General features: G+C 47.1%; 1 protein-coding gene across 1 annotated transcript in view; it reads right to left on the minus strand.

Moving 5' to 3' along the window:
* Window positions 1-23,332, minus strand: part of WDR90 (WD repeat domain 90) — a 1,374,469-nt gene that overhangs the window by 1,051,908 nt on the left and 299,229 nt on the right. Inside the window, exon 17 of the mRNA XM_086941318.1 lies at window positions 23,049-23,179. Coding sequence (XP_086797444.1) covers window positions 23,049-23,179 — 131 coding nt within the window. The remainder of the gene's footprint in view (window positions 1-23,048; window positions 23,180-23,332) is intronic.

Genomic DNA, 23,332 nt, shown 5'->3' on the forward strand with positions numbered 1-23,332 from the left:
GAAGTAAAGCCACGACCTCTGGCACCTCGGAACGATCAACATTTGTATTGGAGAGCAGCCAAAGACTTTGCTGTATCAGTATCTGTCTTTATGGCTAAAAGGGCTTCATCTATATGCTTTCCAAATAAGGAATCACCATCATAGGCCATGTCCAATATTTTTGTTTGCACCTCTGGCCTAAAAGATGTAGCTTTAAGCCATCCTTGGTGTCTGAGTACTGCAGCGCCAGCAAGTTGCCTAAAGTTGGTATTGGCAATATCTAGAGCACAGTCTATAATCTCGGATGCAGCTCGCTCTCCTTCCAATTGAATTTTTCGCGCTTCTTGTTTGCGGTCTTCCGGGATTAGTTCCAAGAACTCTGTCAGGTCTGACCACATCTGGCGGTCGTAACAACCAAGTATGGCCAGTGAATTTGCTGCTTTAATGCAGACTGCTGCATTGGATGAAAACCTTTACCCTATGAGGTCCAACCTCCTTCCTTCCTTATCTGGTGGTGTTGAAATTGGCATAGCTGGGTTTTTGGATCTTTGCTGCGCAGCCTGTGATATGACTGAATCCGGTCGAGGATGACCTATCAGACAAGATGGAGTGTCTGATGGAGCACAGTACTTCTTCTCAATGCGCGGAAGAACCACAGGTATAGAGGCAGGCATCTTCATTATTTTTATCCCCTCATTCTAAATGTAGTCAATGATGGGGATCGCTTTAGTCACCTTCCTGTACTTCTCCTTGAAATCATGCAAGAAGCAATCTGTATGTTCAATCGTGACTGGTAACAGAAATCTTGTTGCAGCACGCTGCATTAGGTTGTAAAAACCGCCGATGTTTTCTGGCGGAGAGTCTGACGGTTGAGGAATAGGTGGTGAAGACATGGGAATGATATAATCGTCCCAAGGATCCACATTGCCAGCATTGCCGGTTAATTCCCCTTCTTCGACACCTTCTTCGTCTAAAGAAGAAGTATCATGGTGCGTTTGAGGAATTGCTCTGAAGTACCAGTCTCTCTGCCGTTTGTGAGACTGGTTCTTCAGTAGGTACAGGTGGCAAATCAGGAGCGGTTGACACTGGAAGAAATCTTTGCCGGTAATCAGCCATCATGGCTTGAAGATCTTGGATGAGTGTAGGAGGCAGATGACTTGTCTCTCCCGGGTGCGGAACCCTTTCGGAGGTCTTTGATATGGTGTAGAGAGGTGCTCCTGGTAGTATTGCTCCTGGTAGTCCTCCTCCTCATCGTCCTCCTGACACTTTATTTGAAGCTCAGAGGGGTGGTGAGCAATGCCGAACAGTCCCTCATCATCTTCCTCCTCAAAGTCGTCATCCTCAACACAAGTTTCCAGGATATGAGATGGAAGCAGAGGAGATGTATTACTATAATCCTGTCTATGGTAAGTCTTCAATTGGAAATGAGTGTAGGAGACCGGCGTGGTTTGCGATACTGAAGGAATCGCCGTTGACAAAGTCCTCGTCGATGGGCTCTTAGTCGTCTATGGGATAATCTTTATTGAAGCAGTCTTCGTCGACGGTGTCGTCGTCGACGGGCTCTTCATCGATTGGGGTCGTCGTCGACAGGCTTTTCGTCAACGGTGTCGTCGTCGACGAGCTCTTCGTCGACAGGCTCGTCGTCGACAGGCTCTTCGTCGACGGGCTCTTCGTCGACGGAGTCTTTACCTTCGTCGTCGATGGAACGGTTGTCGACGAGGTCGACGTCGAAGCTGTCGTCGACGGAGACTTAGAGAAGGAATCCTTCGCCACCATAGACTTTTTAGAAGTGGAGATTTAAGAAGATACAATAGGCGAAGATATGGAAGTAGTGGAGACCGTAGCAGTAGACATCGGGGCAGCAGAAGTCACAGAAATCGTATGTGAGGAAACCAGAGAGAGGGTCCTAATCAGGCTTTTATTCACTGTTCTGGTGGTTGAAGGCCTACTGGAAACCTCAGGAGATGAAGACCGCTTTGACCCAGAGGAGATTTTTGGAGACCTCTGTGACTGGTCAGAAACTTCATGGGAAGACTTATGATGTTTCCTTCCCTCGCTGGAGAAGCTGTCATGAGATCTAGCTCTCTTGCTATATGTAGAGGCCTTGTCATCCTCCTCAGCCAAAGAAAGATTTCAACCATAAAAGAAGCCTTGCTTCCCTGTCCCTAATAGTTTTAGCAGGGAAAGTCCGGCAGATTCTACAATCCTTAACAACATGTTTAGGATGTAGGCAGTAAATGCAATCCTTGTGCTGGTCGTCCACGTGGACCCTCTTCTTCTCACAGGTCATACAAGCTCTAAAAAGAGCTTTCATGTCAGACATTTTGAAGAAAAGGTAAAGAAACTGAGTAGGCACTCAGGGAGACTTCCTTCTACACGACGTGCTGTGAAAATCTGGGGAGAACTGCCTCTGCTGGGAAGGTTCTAGAGGGTGCTGGTAGCTGATTAGGTGGAACTATTTTTTAGTTCATTTCATATAATGATGTAGATAGGCTACAACGTTTTGGGCCTAAGGGCTTTTTCTATCAGCCTACTACTGTTTTTTCCAAGGCACTGCTTTTGTATTTTACCGTGGAACTCCCGCCTTGGCGACGGGGAATGATTCAGGCATGTGAATCTATGAAAGATACCCCAATACTGGATAACAACAAGTTACTTACTTTCGGGAACAAATTATCTGGTAGAGACAAAATCTAGCCGCAGATTCCTTAACGCACAAGTTACTTACCTTCGGTAACAATATATCTGTAAGCAACAGTAGTTAGTGTTAGATTCCTTACCTTAGAATATCCCCAGGTGCCAGACTAGATCCGGAAAGTTTTCGGCAGCAGTACCCCTGCGCGTTGGTAGGCGTCGTCTGCCGCTCCACGTCCGTCGCCGGCGTCATGATCGCCGGGATGACGTTGGAGTACTTAGACGCCGCACTCGCGCGCTGACGTCAGTTCTGTACATAGCTTTCCGCGCCAGGAACGCAGAGCCATGATAGAAACCGACACTGGTGCCATGAAACTAGAGCCCTGAAAGGGATGTCCTTAACCCTAGATATCGGTTCGCAGAACGGGGAGGATGGGTGGGGCGGTAAGGAATCTAACACTAACTACTGTTTCTTACAGATATATCGTTACTGAAGGTAGGTAACTTGTGCATCTGAAAGAAACAGGTTAGTGTTAGATTCCTTACCTTAGAATAGATACCCCAGCAATACCAACCCCGGTGGTGGGTCTGCGAACCAAGATCACACCAGAAAGTCCTGGAGAACGGAACAACAGAAACAGCCATCTCTCCGGACTTGGCTGTCCAAGCAATAATATCTAGTAAAGGTGTGCAGCAAGGCCCACGTAGCTGCCTGGCAGATGTCCTGCCCGACCCAGGGCAGTAGTAGCCGCCGTGGCCCAAATGGAATGGGCCCGCAGCCCAACAGGAGGCTCCTTTTTGGCCAAAGAGTAGCAAACCTTGATGCAGAAGACGACCCACCGAGAGATGGTTCGCTTGTGAACCGCCAGTCTTTTCTTAGCGCCCACGTAACCAACGAAGAGCTGGTCAACCACCCGGAACTGGCGTGTGCGATCTAGATAGAAGGAGAGTGCACGTTTTGGGTCCAGACGGTGGAGCCTCTCTTCCTCCTTCGAGGGATGGGGAGGCGGAAAGAAGGTGGGCAAGGTGATGGACTGCCCGATATGAAAGGCTGTGACCACCTTGGGCAGGAAAGAAGGACGAGTCCTCAGAACAACCTTGTCCGGATGGACAGAGAGGAAAGGAGGTTTAGAAGATAGAGCCTGGAGCTCACTCACTCTCCTGGCAGAGGTGATGGCAACCAGGAATGCAGTCTTAAGAGTCAGAAGACGAAGAGGACAGTTATGAAGTGGCTCAAAAGGAGCGCACATCAGATACGTTAGAACAAGATTCAAGTCCCACTGAGGCATCACGAAGGGAACAGGAGGAAACATGTGTGTGATGCCTTTCAAGAATCTATTTACAACAGGGGACTTGAAAAGAGAAGGCTGATCAGGAAGCCTTAAGAAGGCTGAAATGGCCGAGAGGTAGCCCTTGATAGTGCCCAGAGCAGAGCCCTGCTGGGCAAGAGAAAGAAGGAAGAGGAGAACCTCTGAAAGGGGGGCAGAGAGTGGATCCACAGCCTTTGCTGTGCACCATGCCACAAATTTGTTCCACCTGCAGGCGTATACCGTTTTTGTGGAGGGATGCCTGGCCGGCAGAATCACATCACAAACTTCAGGAGGCAAGTCAAATGGCCTCAACTGCCGCCGCTCAATCTCCACGCATGTAGGTGGAGACTGGACAGGTTCGGGTGGAGAACCGTCCCCTGCTGCTGCGACAGAAGGTCCTTCTGAAGAGGCAGACAAATCAGGGGATCGACAGACATGCTGAGTAGCTCGGGATACCAGTATCTTAGTGCCCAGTCCAAAGCCACAAGAATGACTTGGACCCGGTCTCGCCTGATCTTCAGCACTCTGGGCAGAAGTGGTATAGGCAGAAAGGCGTACAACAGACCGCAGCTCCACTCGCGCCGAAAAGCATCGCCGAGCGAGTGCCGCCTTGGAAATTCCAACGCGCAGAACTGATGATATTGCGCGTTCTTCGGTGCCGAATAGATCTAACCAAGGCTATCCCAACTGCTGAGAGAGACCTTGCGCCACACCCGAGTTCAGATGCCATTTGTGATCCATCATACACTGGCGGCTGAGTTCGTCCGCCATGGCGTTCAGAGAACCTGCTAGGTGTTGAACCACCAGGGTGACGCCCTGGTGTTCCAGCCATGTCCAGAGGCGCAGAGCCTCCTGACAAAGGGTCCACGACCCCACCCCGCCTTGTTTGTTGCAGTAGCACATGGCGGTGGTGTCCGTGAACACCTGCACTACACTTCCCCGGACAGAGGGAAGGAATGCCTTCAGTGCAAGTCGGATCGCCCGCAGTTCCAGAAGGTTGATATGGAGCCGGGACTCCGCCGGAAACCAGAGGCCTCTGATCTCCCCCTCTCCCATGTGGCCCCCCCATCCCAGGAGGGTCGCATCTGTCACCACTACGTGCTCCGGTTGGGGTAGGGAGAGGGATCTGCCGCTGACCCAATCGTGGTCCGTGAGCCACCACTGCAACCGACTTGCAGTGCCCTCTGAGATCAGGACATGGTCGGACAGGTTGCCCTGATGCTGTGCCCACTGAAACTTCAGGTCCCACTACAGAGCCCGCATCCGCCACCTGGCGTGATGCACCAGAAGGATGCAGGAGGCCATCAGCCCCAGGAGCTGCAGCGTCAACCTGACCGAAACTCGGGATAAAGGCTGAAAGATTGGAATCAGAGCATGAATATCCCGAACCCGCTGTTCGGGGGGATAAACCCAAAACTGCGCCGAGTCCAGAACCGCTCCAATGAAAAGGAGCTTCTGAGAGGGGCACAGGTGTGACTTCGGCACGTTGATGGAGAACCCCAGTGTAGGAGAGTAGGGTCTGCAATCCTATGATCAACCCAGATTTTTGCTTTTTGCTTCACTGGTTTACGACTTCCCTGGCTGTGGGCCTGTTAATCAGACCCACAGCCTAGCTGTTCTCTCACTAAATTGACACGTGTACCTTAGGTGCATTTACCAATTGGTACTGGGCCACCTTATCAGTCCCTGTACCCTGGGCCTAGGTGTACCCAGGGCCTACCAGGGGCTGCAGCATGTATTATGCCACCCCTGGCTGGCCATCTAAATCTGACAACTGGCTGCACGACAGCTGGGGCAAGGTGGTGTAATCACCCTTTGCTTTAGATATAGTACTCCTATATCTAACCCTAAAATGGACACATGTATTCCTATCAGTCACTCCTATGGCAGGCCTTAACAATCCGGAAGGCAGAGTGCTTGCAATTATGTGAGATGGTGCTCTGGCATGAGCTGAGCCCGTCTGCAGCTTGCGGAACCAAGTCCTAATAGCTGTTCCATGATAACGCGTACCATATACTCTAAGTGCCTTATAATCCTCGCGGTTATTTGCCAAATCTGGTATCGCTTTATCAAAACATGTCGAGTAAGGTGTCATACGAATTGGAATACTAACCCCTCGCCCATTCCGGCGACGGGGTTAGCATTCCACCCTTCTGGAGGGACACGACATGTATGTAACTGTGAACCCCGGTTAAAGTTAACTCGAGCCTCAGCATCACAAAATGGATGCTGCCACCACAGACACAAGTCTGACCTCCTGCTGCTGGGAGTCCTTCCAGCGAGGAGAGCTTGGACAAAGGGTTTCCTGTCGGGGGCGGTGCTAGCACCATCCCAGACAGGGTTTTGTGTATCCTAGGTAGGCAGGGCTGAATAGGAAGGTGACTGCAAGTGGCACCCCGGTGCTCACTGTGCATATGCCGGCTTGAACCAGCCCCTGAGCTGGGGAAAGTCCGGACAGGGGAGAGGGGTGTAACCACCCCCTTCCTGGTCCTACCCATGGGCAGGACATAGTCGCGTATCAGCCCCTTTCTTTAGAATAAAGGTAGGAGCGGGGACCCTTCCAAATTAGATCATCTTTGAATATTGAAACTACTTTCTACGAAAGGAACTCAAGACTTCTTCTCAAGATTTCTCCCATGTGACTAAGGAGTAGTCACCCTGCATCAGCAGGCACCAACTAAGTAACTTGCGGTTTGCTGCACGTCCTTCCTCCGGAACCAGACCGACCAGCACGACGAGACCCGGCTTCCCTGGCACCTCTGACCTCTACCTGCATCATCAGCCACGCTGAGATTCGTGGGTGTGACGAGACCTCGAGGGACCGGCCATCTTCAGAACTGCACGACGCTTGCCCAACACGACCGCCGAGGGATCCTCGAGTGAGTGCTTTGGGGTTTGAGAAGCCCTAACCCTGAGCAGCTCCAGCACCGAAGTCCAGCCCCCAGCATCCACGAGATCTGCGTGAGGCCCTTCTGCCCTTCTGCTCTTTGCTGCTCACCGCGTTGTCCGGCCACTTGCCTGCTGGATCGTAGCCCTCCTGACGACGAACCACGACACTTCCATCGCTGGTCTGGTTGCTCCAGACTGGCCCTTGCTCCCCTCCAACAGAGGAGCACCCCGGACCCTCCTGGTCCCCTCCAGACGCCATCTTGAGTCCACCGCGTGGGCTTGCATTTGCCAAGAGGTGTTGCCCCAATCCTGGGTCCAGCATCGCCGACAGCAGATACCTCCGTGGGACAGCTCGAACCTCCATCCTGGTCGCCGACAACGCCTCCTGGTCCGAGAGACTGCAGAACCCAGCGTCGCCCACTCACCTGGTCGAGGTGACTTCATCCGGTGCCATCCTGGTGCCCATCTGATCACTGGCTAGTGATTAAGAACTGAGTCCCCTCTGCTTTCAGGTCGTCTCCATCTTCGATCCAGGCTTGGATCACTCCGGAACATCTTCACTGGTCGCCTGCCAGCAACTTCTTCTTTCAGGCTCCTGGTTCGTCAACGAGGATTCCCGACGACACTTGATCCCTATGCAGCGGCAGCCCCTGGGCTAGGTAAACCGAGTACCACGGTGCTCCAGCGTAGAACCACTCTCTAAGTGTCTAGATCCACTTTCGTTTTTGACCTACCTAGTCGGGTTCGCCCGAGAACACTAACTTTGCATTTACTAGCCTCCATAGACTTTGTCCCGCATTACGTGTGAGAGTTTCCTCTCTGCACACGGCGCCCCTAGGCCTCCTGCTTCTAATCTAAGGGTTCAGCATTGTAGGCCTAGCTATTCTAAAGTCTCTGAGAATAGTTACTTACCTGCTAGTAATTCGCATTCCACTTCCATAGTATATTGTTTTTCGTGCCCCTCGGGCATTTGTGTAAATTGTGCGACTTTCAGTATTTCTTTAAGAGTTTTGTATTGTGCTTAGCGCCCTGTCCTCATAAAGAGTCCATTGTTGTTGTGTTATAAATAAATATCCTTTTATTTTCATAACAACTTGTGTGGTGTCCTTTCACTTGGTGTTCAAGGGGTATATGTGATGGTATAACAGCTGGCTTAACACGCCCTCTAGAGTTTAGCCTAAAGACTGCTCTTGTCCATGCTACTAGGATAGCTGGTCTATAAGGTTGACTTACAACCAATCATCAATAAGGGTCGTTTGGACTGATACATAGTGATCACTAGAATAGTGAGCACTGCATATCAGGCCAACTTCTCACACCCAGCAATTGCAGGAGGTCGGCCGTAGTCTGGAGGTGGGAGACGACTGTTTGGGGCGAACCCGCCTTCAACAACCAATCGTCGAGATAGGGGAAGACTGAAACCCCTGATCTGCGCAGAGGAGCTGTGACCACCGCCATCACTTTCGTTAACACCCGAGGGGCACTGGTAAGGCGGAAGGGGAGCACAGTAAACAAAATGCTCATGGCCTACTGTGAACCGCAGGTAGCGCCGGTGGGCCGGCAGGACGGAGATGTGGAAATATGCGCCCTGCAAGTCCAACGCCACCATCCTGTCTCCCGGGGCTAGGGCACTAGGATCTGAACCAAAGTCAGCATCTTGAACTTCTCCTTCCGGAGGAAGCTGTTGATGCTCCATAGGTCCAAGATAGGTAGTAGGCCTCCTTTGCCCTTCTTGGGTACAGAAAGTAGTGGGAATAGCAACCACGTCCTACTTCTGGCCCAGGAACGCGCTCGATGGCCCCCTTGGCCAAGAGGGCCATAACTCGGTGTTGACAGACCGCAGCCCCAAACTCAGAGAGGAGAACAGTTTCTTTCCAAACTGATCATACCTTTTGGATTCCCAATCCGGGGGAGCAGTCGGGAATGCGATCTGGAACATAGAGGCCTGGATCACTAGGGGGTGGGGTGAACGGACAGAAAGCAGGGGTCGCCCAGAGCCGGGCGGTGGCGTCAGTCCACGTTCCGATCCACTGGGAGGCCGGTAGAGGGCTTGGACCAGGTGCCCATCAGAACGTCGGTGAGGGCTTCGTTAATCGGCAGTAGACGCTCCGAGGAGCTTGCCTGCGGTTTGAGCACCTCAGTGAGGAGGTAAGTCCTCATGGCCGCGACAGGGAGCTCAAGAGCCAAGGCCTTGGCCGCCCTGTTCAACACCACGCTATAAGTAGCCCCCTCCTCCGAAGCCACGGAGGAGGAGAGACAAATCTAGTGTCGGGCGAAGTGTCCAGACCACTCCCCTCCCCAGCTCTTCTGCCCAGTACTGGCTCAACTGGCACTGATGTTCCAGAGGGTCCTCAGACCCCTCCCAGTCCTCCTTGTGATCCATCTCCTGGTAAACAGGCAAAAATAATGGAGCCGGGTCGAAGGCGAATTGCTCACCCATCGGCGTCGGAGACGGTGCCGAGCGGCACCGCTCCGGCATCGCACCCGGACCGGGGCTGAAACCGGGGGGCGGTGTTGTCTGAAGACGCACCGGGAGCGACACCCTCAGGGTCAGCGCCTGCGGAGGAGTCGTGAGGTCGACTGGCGACGACCAGGATCCAGGCCTGGATCCTGTGGGGCCCTACGGCGTCGGGACTGGAGTCGACGCCGGGGACGGGGCCGAAGCACCCGACGGCGCCGGAGCCGCCGGCCCGCTAGGGCTCCCAGTCCGACCCGCGGGACCCGAAGGCGCCTCGGCAGGTTCCGACGGAGTGCAACCTCATGGCCGTGAGGAAAGCATTTATCTCCTCCGGCGTCGCAGCCCAGGGACCGGCGGGTATGGAGCTGGATGGGTACTTGCGGCTTCGGTGGAGCTGCGCCGGCGGTGTCGCCCGAACCCCCTGCCGCGTCGCGCGAGCATCGGGGGGGAGTCGGAAGAGCGATGACGCCTCTTCCACTTCTTTTTCAAAGGCCTCGACTTACTGGAGCAGCCCGACGAGTGGTGGTGACTCGACGAGCGGCGATGACTATGGCTCCGCGACCGGTCCCTCGACTTCCTCCTCGACCGGGACCTCGAGCGGCGCGGAGCCGACTGCTGGATTCAGGCAACTTACAGGACCGCTCCCGGCCTAGCCTTCAAGGTCAAGGCCCGGCAGTCGGGCACGACTTGTCATCATGGTCGGTCCGAGGCAGTAAAGGCACCGACATCAGGCGGTGACAGGCCTCGCAAGGTTTAAAACCAGGAATCCGGTACGGCGAGTCGGAGGTCGACTCGAAAAGTGATCAAAAGAGATCAAAAAAGTTAGTCAAAAAATGACTAGAGTACTGCTCTTCCCGGATCTGCGCTTGCTGGCGCAGAAAAGATCATAACTGACATCAGGGCGGCATCTAAGTACTCCGACTACTTCATACCCGCAATCATGATGCAGACGATGGACGCGGAGCCGCAGACGACGCCTACCAACGCGCAGGGGTACTGCTGACGAAAACTTTCCGGATCCAGTCTGACGCCTGGGGATATTCTAAGGTAAGGAATTTAACAATAAACTGTTTCTTTCAGATTTTTGAATTCTCCCCAGGTGTCAGACTGGATCTGGAAATTTTTCAGCAGTCCCTCTGTGCGCTGGGGGAGGGGGGAGCTGCACCTTATGACTCTGTGAGGACGTCGGCTGCAGTTAGGATGTCAGTGGAGTCATATAAGTCCCCTCAGGCCTGCAGAAGTCTGTTACTTCTGTGAAACCTTTCGCGATAAAACACAGAGCCACTATAGAAACTGGCTGTGGAAACACTGTGCCAAAAAGGTCAATGTATCTCTAAAACATAATCAGAAAATGGAAATAAATGGTATGATAATACCCTAACAATGCCTATAAGGAAAGACCCAGTGTTGTGACGAAGTAAATGGAAATGAAAGATATGGCAATACCAAGGCAAGATTTAAGAAGTAGGACCAAATGGTCTGTTGAATTACACAATTACGTGAAACAGTCATCACTGGTATATAAAACCAGTTCTGAAAAGGACATAACCCTTACAGTACAGATCTTTCGCAGAGAGGGAAGGATGGGCAGGGCATTAAGGACTCTGCAGCTAGACTGTCTCCACTAGAAAATAAGTTGCAGTAGGTAAGTAATTTGTATATCCTATAGAGACATCTAGCCGCAGATTCCTTAACTTTTGAATGAAATACCATAGCTGTACCCCCCTGGAGGAAGGTATGCAAACAAATCCTACCAAAGCTCTAAAAGACCATCAGCTGGTCAAAATTGACCACAGACCAGACCTACGTAGGAGTTAAACGAAAAGAGCATGGCTATCCATAAAAACCGTGGCAATGGCCACAGACAATGCAAATAAGAAACAAACCAGCAGGCAAAGAAAACAAAGTCTCAAGGGCCAGAGGATAATATCCTTTTAAAAGAGATCTTACAACAGTCAGGCAATAGTATTTAACGCCCAAAGGGTAAGTAAGTCCTTGGACTAGAAGAGCCAAAGGCAAAGCGAATGCCATGTAACCTGCATTCTCTAAATCCGTAAAGAAATAGCTTCAGGCAATACGCTCAGATAATCACAAAAAGAAGGGCTTCTAAAACCCATTACCATTAATACTAAAATGAATAAACTTAGTCATTGCCGTTTCTGAATAGCCAGACAGATGAATGTCAAGTCCATCTCTAAAACCAAGATTTAAAAAAAAAAAAATTAGAGAATGACCATCGGAAGGTTCACACAATGCATAGTAGATGGAAAGATGGAAATTAAACAGATATGAATCTGGTATAAAAATGATTACACCCAGATCTATATATCCCCTTTCCACGCTACATATAGATCCAAATTTAAAAGAATGTAATATCCATTTTATTTTATAAAGCAGACTATATCTCAGCATGTGTAAACACATATGCAACACACTTTTGTAAACTCTGTATACACACATGGATAAATGGAACTGAAAAACCAGTTGCAGAGTACCATATAATATAATATCAAGAGAGATATTCCACCCTCAATGAGACACATTTGGTGGCTTAGCATCAAGATAATACTGCCTGTCAAAATATCTTAACAGGCTGATACGACCTAAAGAAATCCCACATGAAAATGAGCCCTTGCCAGTAGCAAGCACTTACGACCACACTTGGCTTAGAAAGTAAAAAAGAATAAAATAAACCAATCCGCTTGAGAAACATCCAGCAAGGGAAACCAGTTGGAGTAATGGTCTATAAAGCGTATGATGTCAGAAAAGTTATGAGTAGGGAGCTACCCTTTCTGTCAGGAAAAGGATTGGGTCGACAATTATACAAAAACAGGGTGCCTTTTCCTGATTTTATGCCTTGTGTGGTGTGCCTCTCCCCCTTGGGGTGGCCACCTCTGTGTGAATAAGATTGTGCAGTGTTATTTAGGTTACCAAATTTACAACGTGAACTAACAACCCTTCAGTGTCATGGGGGACCATATATGAATCAAAGACTTGTTTAAAAATTGTCATACATTTATTCAAAAAAAATTCTTTAAAAAAGAGTCATAGCACTACAAAACTGTTACATTAAAAAACCATTACACGATATATATTCAATTAATACAAATAATATTAATAACACATTTCTAAAACAATTTTAAATTTTTTAAAAAACTGCTTGTGAAGCATTGTTTGCCAAAAACATATTTGTACATAGATAGTAGAACACAAATTATAGGAACAAACTGTCGACGCGGCGTTTCGGTGCCTCTTAAATTCTTGCACCTTCTTCAGGACTCGTTCCCTGATTGGTCACATCTACAAAAACATCTATCATAATACATTTCATTAGGTCCCATCTTCTAACATCAATTACATTTACTTAGTACATCATTAGTTAAAACCTAATATTTGGTAACCTATATATTCTCTTTTGCACACCTCAACTTAAGATTTATTACAACTTTCTTTCTGTCTATTTTCATTTTCTATAGATTGATTGCCTCCTGGGCGGGATGATAGCATGGGAGTGTGTTTCCTTACACCAATATTAGTGACTGACTCAGTTCTTATTTACTGTACTGGACAGTCCTGTCCCATACCCTTGTCTCAGATCTTTTTATTATATCTGCATGGTTATTACTCACGGGTCCCTTTGTTATGACCCTGGGGACTAGGTTAAGATTCTTTTTCTTTAACTGTATGTGTCCCACCATATCTATTACTCAACTTACCCAGGTGATATTCCCTGGATCTTTTTTAGTCATATGAGTCCGTTTAGCATCTGCCCATATTTTTCGTCCCCTTTGTTTCTATGGGATTTCTTCACAATCGATACTCTCGATCTTTCCTCAGAGTCTATGGAATTTAACCACTTCAGTACTACAAGGCAAAGGGAAAGCATATATGTATATTTACTTTTTTCTTTTTGTGATCAATCTGTTATTTAACTAACCCCTCTTTGCTCCAGTAATTAAAAAGTAGGCCTATCCATTCCTCACCGGTTTTGTTTCCACTTATATTTTGGTCGTCAGGAGGACGCCTCTGGGAGCTCCCTTTTTGATACTTCTTACCCCTGCTCCGTCTAGGGATGGAATAATCTTTGTTAGTGTTTCTCTACTTCCACTACACTTAATCAAATATGCCCCATTCTTCTTACAGTTCTTACCTCACTGGATGTTTAGAGTTACTTTTAATTTACTTCACTCTTGTGGTTGGCAATCTTTAAGTTGAAGCCTTTTGACTTGGCTTATACTTCTGAGAAAAAACAAATGTTGAAGCTGTATCAAAATAGTCTTTTTTTTAAAAACATTCTTCTCCTTGCTGCGCAATGTTCACCCTGTCTCTACTTACTTGGTAATGGGAGCTGAACTGCGTGGCGTCCTCCTTGCCTCTTGAGTCTTCTCGATCTAATCAGGCTTACTTCTGTCTGGTATTTATACCGTCAGAGATTGGCTCATTAGTTACACCTGGCCACTATTAGTTGGGGCAATTGTTTGGTGACCCGACTATGGCCGCCATCTTGTAGTGGGTTTAAACCTTATTCCCTTTTAGCGTTTTATACTAAATTTATTTGTATTAGGGCTCCCTCAACTCATTTTCTCATATTAATAAATATACCCATTATTTATCGTTTTAATGACGCATTCGCGGGGTTCCACCGACTTATTTGGCCGCGATCGCTGTAGAATGTATATATTATTTTTATTTATTTTCATGCCGTATTTTCACTCTGTACTCCCTCAATGGTTGCTATTTTTGTTGATTTAGCGATTATACCTCGTTTCATGCGTTGTTTCTTATTCTATTTGAGCCACGATAAGATTTTTCGCGCTTATTTCGCGGTCGCCATCTTGGATCAGGGGACCTTTTGTTGTTTAAACCCCGCTTTGTACTTGCGTCTCTATGTGCCTGAATATACATGGATTATTGTGAATGATATTGTTTGTGCTTCCCGTTACTCATGTTTATTAAATTACTTTTACGAGCCCGTATTTACCTGTTTTGCGTCTCCTATCCCCTAGTCACTGATAGTGCGCGCCATCTTGGATTGGGGAGGCAAAACCACTCAAAATTAGTTCTGTTTTTATATTATTCACTTGTTTACAGACGTCGTTTTACATATATTATATAAATTTATATAAAAAATCTCACAACAACAATTAGGAGATATAAATTTATATAATATATGTAAAACGACGTCTGTAAACAAGTGAATAATATAAAAACAGAACTAATTTTGAGTGGTTTTGCCTCCCCAATCCAAGATGGCGCGCACTATCAGTGACTAGGGGATAGGAGACGCAAAACAGGTAAATACGGGCTCGTAAAAGTAATTTAATAAACATGAGTAACGGGAAGCACAAACAATAGCATTCACAATAATCCATGTATATTCAGGCACATAGAGACGCAAGTACAAAGCGGGGTTTAAACAACAAAAGGTCCCCTGATCCAAGATGGCGACCGCGAAATAAGCGCGAAAAATCTTATTGTGGCTCAAATAGAATAAGAAACAACGCATGAAACGAGGTATAATCGCTAAATCAACAAAAATAGCAACCATTGACGGAGTACAGAGTGAAAATACGGCATGAAAATAAATAAAAATAATATATACATTCTACAGCGATCGCGGCCAAATAAGTCGGTGGAACCCCGCGAATGCGTCATTAAAACGATAAATAATGGGTATATTTATTAATATGAGAAAAGGAGTTGAGGGAGCCCTAATACAAATAAATTTAGTATAAAACGCTAAAAGGGAATAAGGTTTAAACCCACTACAAGATGGCGGCCATAGTCGGGTCACCAAACAATTGCCCCAACTAATAGTGGCCAGGTGTAACTAATGAGCCAATCTCTGACGGTATAAATACCAGACAGAAGTAAGCCTGATTAGATCGAGAAGACTCAAGAGGCAAGGAGGACGCCACGCAGTTCAGCTCCCATTACCAAGTAAGTAGAGACAGGGTGAACATTGCGCAGCAAGGAGAAGAATGTTTTTAAAAAAAAGACTATTCTGATACAGCTTCAACATTTGTTTTTTCTCAGAAGTATAAGCCAAGTCAAAAGGCTTCAACTTAAAGATTGCCAACCACAAGAGTGAAGTAAATTAAAAGTAACTCTAAACATCCAGTGAGGTAAGAACTGTAAGAAGAATGGGGCATATTTGATTAAGTGTAGTGGAAGTAGAGAAACACTAACAAAGATTATTCCATCCCTAGACGGAGCAGGGGTAAGAAGTATCAAAAAGGGAGCTCCCAGAGGCGTCCTCCTGACGACCAAAATATAAGTGGAAACAAAACCGGTGAGGAATGGATAGGCCTACTTTTTAATTACTGGAGCAAAGAGGGGTTAGTTAAATAACAGATTGATCACAAAAAGAAAAAAGTAAATATACATATATGCTTTCCCTTTGCCTTGTAGTACTGAAGTGGTTAAATTCCATAGACTCTGAGGAAAGATCGAGAGTATCGATTGTGAAGAAATCCCATAGAAACAAAGGGGACGAAAAATATGGGCAGATGCTAAACGGACTCATATGACTAAAAAAGATCCAGGGAATATCACCTGGGTAAGTTGAGTAATAGATATGGTGGGACACATACAGTTAAAGAAAAAGAATCTTAACCTAGTCCCCAGGGTCATAACAAAGGGACCCGTGAGTAATAACCATGCAGATATAATAAAAAGATCTGAGACAAGGGTATGGGACAGGACTGTCCAGTACAGTAAATAAGAACTGAGTCAGTCACTAATATTGGTGTAAGGAAACACACTCCCATGCTATCATCCCGCCCAGGAGGCAATCAATCTATAGAAAATGAAAATAGACAGAAAGAAAGTTGTAATAAATCTTAAGTTGAGGTGTGCAAAAGAGAATATATAGGTTACCAAATATTAGGTTTTAACTAATGATGTACTAAGTAAATGTAATTGATGTTAGAAGATGGGACCTAATGAAATGTATTATGATATATGTTTTTGTAGATGTGACCAATCAGGGAACGAGTCCTGAAGAAGGTGCAAGAATTTAAGAGGCACCGAAACGCCGCGTCGACAGTTTGTTCCTATAATTTGTGTTCTACTATCTATGTACAAATATGTTTTTGGCAAACAATGCTTCACAAGCAGTTTTTTAAAAAATTTAAAATTGTTTTAGAAATGTGTTATTAATATTATTTGTATTAATTGAATATATATCGTGTAATGGTTTTTTAATATAACAGTTTTGTAGTGCTATGACTCTTTTTTAAAGAAAATTTTTTGAATAAATGTATGACAATTTTTAAACAAGTCTTTGATTCATATATGGTCCCCCATGACACTGAAGGGTTGTTAGTTCACGTTGTAAATTTGGTAACCTAAATAACACTGCACAATCTTATTCACACAGAGGTGGCCACCCCAAGGGGGAGAGGCACACCACACAAGGCATAAAATCAGGAAAAGGCACCCTGTTTTTGTATAACTATAAAGCGTATGAGCCAAAATCCAATATGACTGTAAGAGAGACAAGTGCTCAATAAACATATTTAGTTCAATAAGAACATACGAGGTACAAGACCATGTTTTCACACTGTGAACCCTCAAAGAGCTATAAGCTATAGCAAATAACAAATACTTAATTAAGAAAGAGAAATGTCCCCAAGGAGATCGAGAATATCCAACATCCCAACAGAAAATGTATGATTATCAATAGTACCAATGCTAAAGAGTATTGTAATATCCAGGATGTTCCTAAAGTGAAGGATTAAAAAACAAGCCTTCTCTTTAGATAAAACAGAAATCTTTCCGATCATTAAAACATGACCGCAAACAGCCCTAAGGTGTATACACAAACACTGAATCTCAGATAACCTTAGAAGCAGACCTCGCAGAACAACCATTTTCCAAAATTGAACATTAAAACAAGTATCACCTCCAATAACGGAGGAAACCAACACTGAGTAATCAGAAGAATACAAACAAGCATTGAATTTCCAAACGCAATGTCTCACAAAAATGAGCACACCTTCATGGAACAAATTCCTATGTGCAGATAAGGAACCCGTCACACAATAAAACTGGCATGACCCCCTCACCAGGAAGAATAACCTTAAAATTATCCAATGCAAAGACTATCCATGCACCATGCGAATTCAATGCAAAGTTAACTTGCATAGTAGCAGAAAGGACAGCGTTGAAGAAACCAGAGATTAAAATTGTCCTGAGTTGAAAATTCAGAGTATTCACAGAAAACAAGTATTCGTTCTGTATACAAGGTCTCACAATTGGTATAAGTAATATGTCTCTTATAAAAGATACTGCAAGTGAACAGTAATACATAGCAGTAAACCTAACTGCTTGAAAAGAAGGATGTGAAAAGGCAAACTTCCTCCACGGAAGATACAACACCTGCAAAAGACCTTTTCAGCATAAATCCCATTATCAGAGGAAAACAGAAAAAGAATATACCTCAGGTATCTTTATACCACAAACTATTACAGACAGTATTGAAACAATAACACCCGCACCCGCAGAAACAGCAACCAGGTGTAGTTAAAGAGGTACATGTCAATGCCCAAACCAGTTAGGCTCTTTGAGAAAATAAACATAATTTACACATCCCAAGTGTAGGAAGGTGGATATCCGACTATGGTTACCCCCAACTTTTTGCCTGGTGTTTTGCTGGTTTTTCGACTTAGTTGACCTGGGACCCTGCTATTCAGGGCCCCAGGCCCACTGCTCTCTCTGTAAAATGGATTCCATGTACCTTAGGTACATATCTAATTGGATACTGAGTCACCTTATCAGTCCCTGTACCGTGTACCTTAGGTACCCAGGGCATAGGTGTACCCAGGGCCTACCAGGGGCTGCAGCATGTATTATGCCACCCCTGGCTGGCCATCCAAATCTGACACAACTGGCTGCACGACAGCTGGGGCAAGGTGGTGTAATCACCCTTTGCTTTAGACATGGTTACCTATATCTAACCCTAAAATGGACACATATATTCCTATCAGTCACTCCTATGGCAGGCATTATCAATCCTAAGGCAGAGTGCTTGGAATTATGTGAGATGGTGCTCTGGCATGAGCTGAGCCCGTTTGCAGCTTGCAGAACCAAGTCCTAATAGCTGTTCCATGATAACGCGTACCATATACTCTTAAGTGCATTATAATCCTCGCAGTTATTTGCCAACTTTGGTATCGCTTTATCAAAACATGTTGAGTAAGGTGTCATACGAATTGGAATACTAACCCCTCGCCAATTCTGGCGACGGGGTTAGCATTCCACCCTTCTAGAGGGACACGACATGTATGTAACTGTGAACCCCGGTTAAAGTTAACTCGAGCCTCAGCATCACAAAATGAATGCTGCCACCACAGACACAAGTCTGACCTCCTGCTGCTGAGAGTCCTTCCAGCGAGGAGAGCTTGGACAAAGGGTTTCCAGTCAGGGGCGGTGCTAGCACCATCCCAGACAGGGTTTTGTGTATCCCAGGTAGGCAGGGCTGAGAGGAAGGTGACTGCAAGTGGCACCCCGGTGCTCACTGTGCATATGCCGGCTTGAACCAGTTCCAGGGGCACACCAGCCCCTGAGCTGGGGAAAGTCCGGACAAGGGAGAGGGGTGTAACCACCCCCTTCCTGGTCCCACCCATGGGCAGAACCTAGTCGCGTGCCAGCCCCTTTTTTTAGAATAAAGGTAGGAGCGGGCCCCCTTCCCAAATTAGATAATTCTGAATCTTGACTACTTTCCACGAAAGGAACTCTTGATACCTTCTGAAGACTCTCCCTTGTGGCTAAGGAGTAGCCACCCTGCACCCGCAGGGACCCTCTAAGCATCGCGGTTTGCTGTAAGTCCATCCTCCGGATCAAGACTGCCCAGCTCGACGAGACCCGGATTCCCTGGCATCTCTGACCTCTACCTGCATCATCAGCCCAGCTGAGATTCGTGGGTGTGACGAGACCTGAAGGGACCGGCCATCTTCAAAACTGCACGACGCTTAACCAGCACGACCGCCGAGGGATCCTCGAGTGAGTGCTTTGGGATTTGAGAAGCCCTAACCCTGAGCAGCTCCAGCACCGAAGTCCAGCCCCCCAGCATCCACGAGAACTGCGTGGGACCCTTCTGCTCTTTGCTGCTCACCGCGTTGTCCGGTCACATGCCTGCTGGCTAGTGGCCCTCTTGACGACGCACCACGACGATTGAATCGCTGGTCTGGTTGCTCCAGACTGGCCCTTGCGCCCCTCCAACAGAGGAGCACCCCGGACCCTCCTGGTCCACTCCAGACGCCATCTTGACTCCACCGCGTGGGCTTGACTTTGCCAAGGTTTGTTGCCCCAATCCTAGGTCCAGCATCGCCGACAGCAGACACCTTCGTGGGACAGCTCGCACCTCCAGCCTGGTCGCCGACAACGCCTCCTGGTCCGAGGGACAGCAGAGTCCAGCGTCGCCCACTCACCTTGTCGAGGTGACTTCATCCGGTGCCATCCTGGTGCCCACACAATCACTGGCTAGTGATTAAGAACTGAGTCCCCTCTGCTTTCAGGTCGTCTCCATCACCGATTTAGGCTTGGATCACATCGAACTTCTTCACTGGTCGCCTGCCAGCAACTTCTTCTTTCAGGCTCCATAGACTGTAACGAGGATTCCCGACGTCTTTTGAACCCTATGCAGCCGCAGCCCCTGGGCTAGGTAACCCGAGCATTTCGGTGCTCCAACGTAGGTTCACTATCTAAGTGTCTACATCCTTTGTCGTTTTCAGTCTATCTAGTCGGATTCGTCCGATAACTGTAACTTTACAAATACTAGCATCCATAGACTTTGTCCCGCATCCCGCGTGAGAGTGCACAATCTGCACCCGATCTCCCTAGGCCTCCTGCTCCTAACCTTAGGGTTCAGTAGTGTAGTCCTAGCGATCCTGAAGCCTCTGGATCTTGTTACTTACCTGCTAGTATTTCGCATTCCACTTTTAGTGTATATGGTTTTTCGTGCCCCTCGGGCATTTGTGTGAATTGTGCGACTTAAAGTATTTTCCTAAGAGTTTTGTTGTGTGCTTAGCTCCCTGACTCATAAAGAGATCAGGGTAGACTTGTTATAAATAAATATCCTTTAATTTTCATAACAACTTGTGTGGTGTCCTTTCACTTGGTGTTCAAGGGGTATATGTGATGGTATACCAGCTGGCTTAACACGCCCTCTAGAGTTTAGCCTAAAGACTGCTCTTGTCCATGCTACTAGGATAGCTGGTCTATAAGGTTGACTTACAACCAATCATCAATAAGGGTCGTTTGGTATGATACACAGTGATCACTAGAATAGTGAGCACTATATATCAGGCCAACTTCTCACACCAAGTATAGAGTCAAAACTAAAGAACATATAACAGAAAAAGAGCAATTAAGACTGTATCATGACTCCTATAACGGAAGCATCTGAATGCCGAATCAGCCTGAGCCCTAAAAAGATGGCTGTTATCAAAGGGCATTTCAACTAAAGTTGCCTGCATCACCTCTGAAAAACCTGAAGTTCTTAACCATGCACAATGCTGGAGCTCCAACAAAGATGCCATGGTCCTGAATCAGTAGTATCCATGCCACATCTTATTATCAGCTTAGCTGCTCGTTGGCCATCTCTAATCAAGTTTTCAACATCAGACGAAGGCTATCCGAAAGCGATGGCAACAAAATCTGCAAGGTATCGGGTATGTCACAGAGCGTGGGAAAAATGTCCCAGAACACAAGACGTGTTGGAAGACTTTAAAGCAGAACTTGCAGAAGCAAAGATGTGTTTGCCACATGCTTCTTAACTCCTAGAGTCTCTACTCTAGAGTCTTAGGTGAAGAATCCATAGCTTGAGAGGCTGCAGCTGCAGGAACTACCAGGCTATACGTAAGTAGGAAGCCTGTGGAAACAAATTGTGTCTCCTGTACAAGTAAGTGCCTGCAAGATATATAGCGCGGTCCACCGAGACCCCTGAATCAGGCTTGGACCAAGTTCCTAATAATATGTTGAACAGGTCTTCACTGTATGAAATAACAGCCTCTTCACCTGACTGAACAGGTAAAGGACGTCAATTAGAAGGTTGGTAGACTCCTCCAATGAAGGTAGTGACAACTCCAACACTGCTGCCACTCTCTTCAACATATCCGCAAAAGAGGAACTAACCTCAGTATCAAGGCTAGGTGGGTAAAGATGCCCCGAGGCTGGAGAGGACACCACCCCACTAGCCTCACCAAGAGCAGATATTCAACTCTCTTTCACCCGAGATGGAATAATCTCAGATATGGGCTGAAAAAGCCCAGTCCCCACTGCATCACCCGTTACAAGGTGATCCTCAGAAGTCTCACCCTGAGGAGGAAGTGAAAATACCACATTCCCCCCAGTTTGCTACACTGACTCCGCACCCAACGCTAGTCGACGTTTAGAAGGTCCCTTCCACGTCGAAAGGAGGAGATACTTTGATCGGCGCTGCCGACGTCAATGTCGGAGTCAGATGATCGATAACGAAAGACGAAGTGGAGTTCCTGAAGCACTGTGCACCGGTTCTGTAGCAGAGTCGGCCGACCAGCACCGACCCAAAGACTCAAATGGCTCAACCCAAACCGAGGTCAACCCCACCGGTGTGGCTCCACTCACCTCCTTGGGGCCCGCAGGAGCTCAATTGGAAGGTGAAGGACCAAAGATGAATTGTAAAGAGTTACAATACTCCCTCATCTGAGACATTGATGCTCCGGCTCCCAGAAAGACAGGGAGACGCGAGGCGGAGTCGCAACCAGCCTCCTCAACTGCCGAGCGGGAGGAGTCCTGGGAATCGGAGTCTCCATGCAGCAAAGTTGGGGGGCTCCGTGACTTAAAACGCCTGAGCTTACCTTTGGACGTCTCTGAAGTACTAGCCGCCCTGGAGAACAGCTTTGGCTCCAGGAACGACCACGGGAACGGACTGTCATTTTAGAAGGTGAAGACTGATCTTGCGAACCGAACTCTGCATGAGAAGAAGACCAGGCAGCAAGATCTCAGAGGACCACGACAGATGTGCTGCCTACAACTTCTTAAGGCGATCATTGAGTGCCTTCGGCTTCAGTCTCTGGCAGGTGCTGCAATCCTTGGAGTCATGTTGTTCTCCCAAGCACCACATACATACAGAATGTGGGTCTGTTACTGACATCTGTTGAGGACAGGAACCACAAGGCTTAAAGCCAGACAACATTAGAGAAAGGCACACTGTTCCCACTGACAAAAAACTGTAAAAATAGGCCCGAATAAACGGCCTGGGGAACTGCTCTCCGCTCCGGATCCACACTACTTATAGTGCGTACAAAAAAGAAACTGACATCCGCACGCCTGAAGGGACTTATATGACTCCACTGACATCAAAACCGGAGTCGAAGTCATCGCGGAGTCGTAGGGCACCGTCCCGCGGCGTGCAGACGGACTGCTGAAAAATGTCCTGTTCCAGTCTGACGCCTGAGGAGAATTCAAAACTTAAGGAATCTGCAGCTAGATGTCTCCGTTTCCAAACAGATGGGTGTTTGGGAATTCTTATTTCCTTAAAGAATGCAAGTTCACAACAGAAATATGTTGCAATACAAAATATTTACCTGATCCTATAACCAATGTAAAATAACTAGCTTGGCCTCAATGTATCATGCTTGAACTCCGAAACGTTTGTGACAGTAAGACAATCATACAAGTGTTTACAAGTGTCCAGTTTTCAGACAATCTCATTTTTTTATATGAAACACCTTTTTCCTGCCCACAACCTCCATTCTTCCACTGGGCCAACCACTCACTTGTCCTATGCCTACCAGAGAGGAAGGTCTGTTTCTCCCGCCGATTTGAGTGGGAATGCTCAGATGTCAGGATACGCCGGGCATTCCGGATGGCCACATTTTTGTAGTCAATTTCCAATATATGACCACTCTTGCTGCAAGCAAAGCTGAGAAAGAAGATAAAACAATGTGGTAAAGTTACACTCAGCAAAGGGTATTGTGAACACAGCAGCTCTTTCTATGAAAGCGTGTAAAAGGAACTGTTTCGAAATTAAGGCACTTCTTTATAAACATTCATTCTTTGGTCAGATCACCTCTAG

Source organism: Lissotriton vulgaris, chromosome 10 (assembly GCF_964263255.1).
Source record: "Lissotriton vulgaris chromosome 10, aLisVul1.2, whole genome shotgun sequence".
Lineage (NCBI taxonomy): Eukaryota > Metazoa > Chordata > Amphibia > Caudata > Salamandridae > Lissotriton > Lissotriton vulgaris.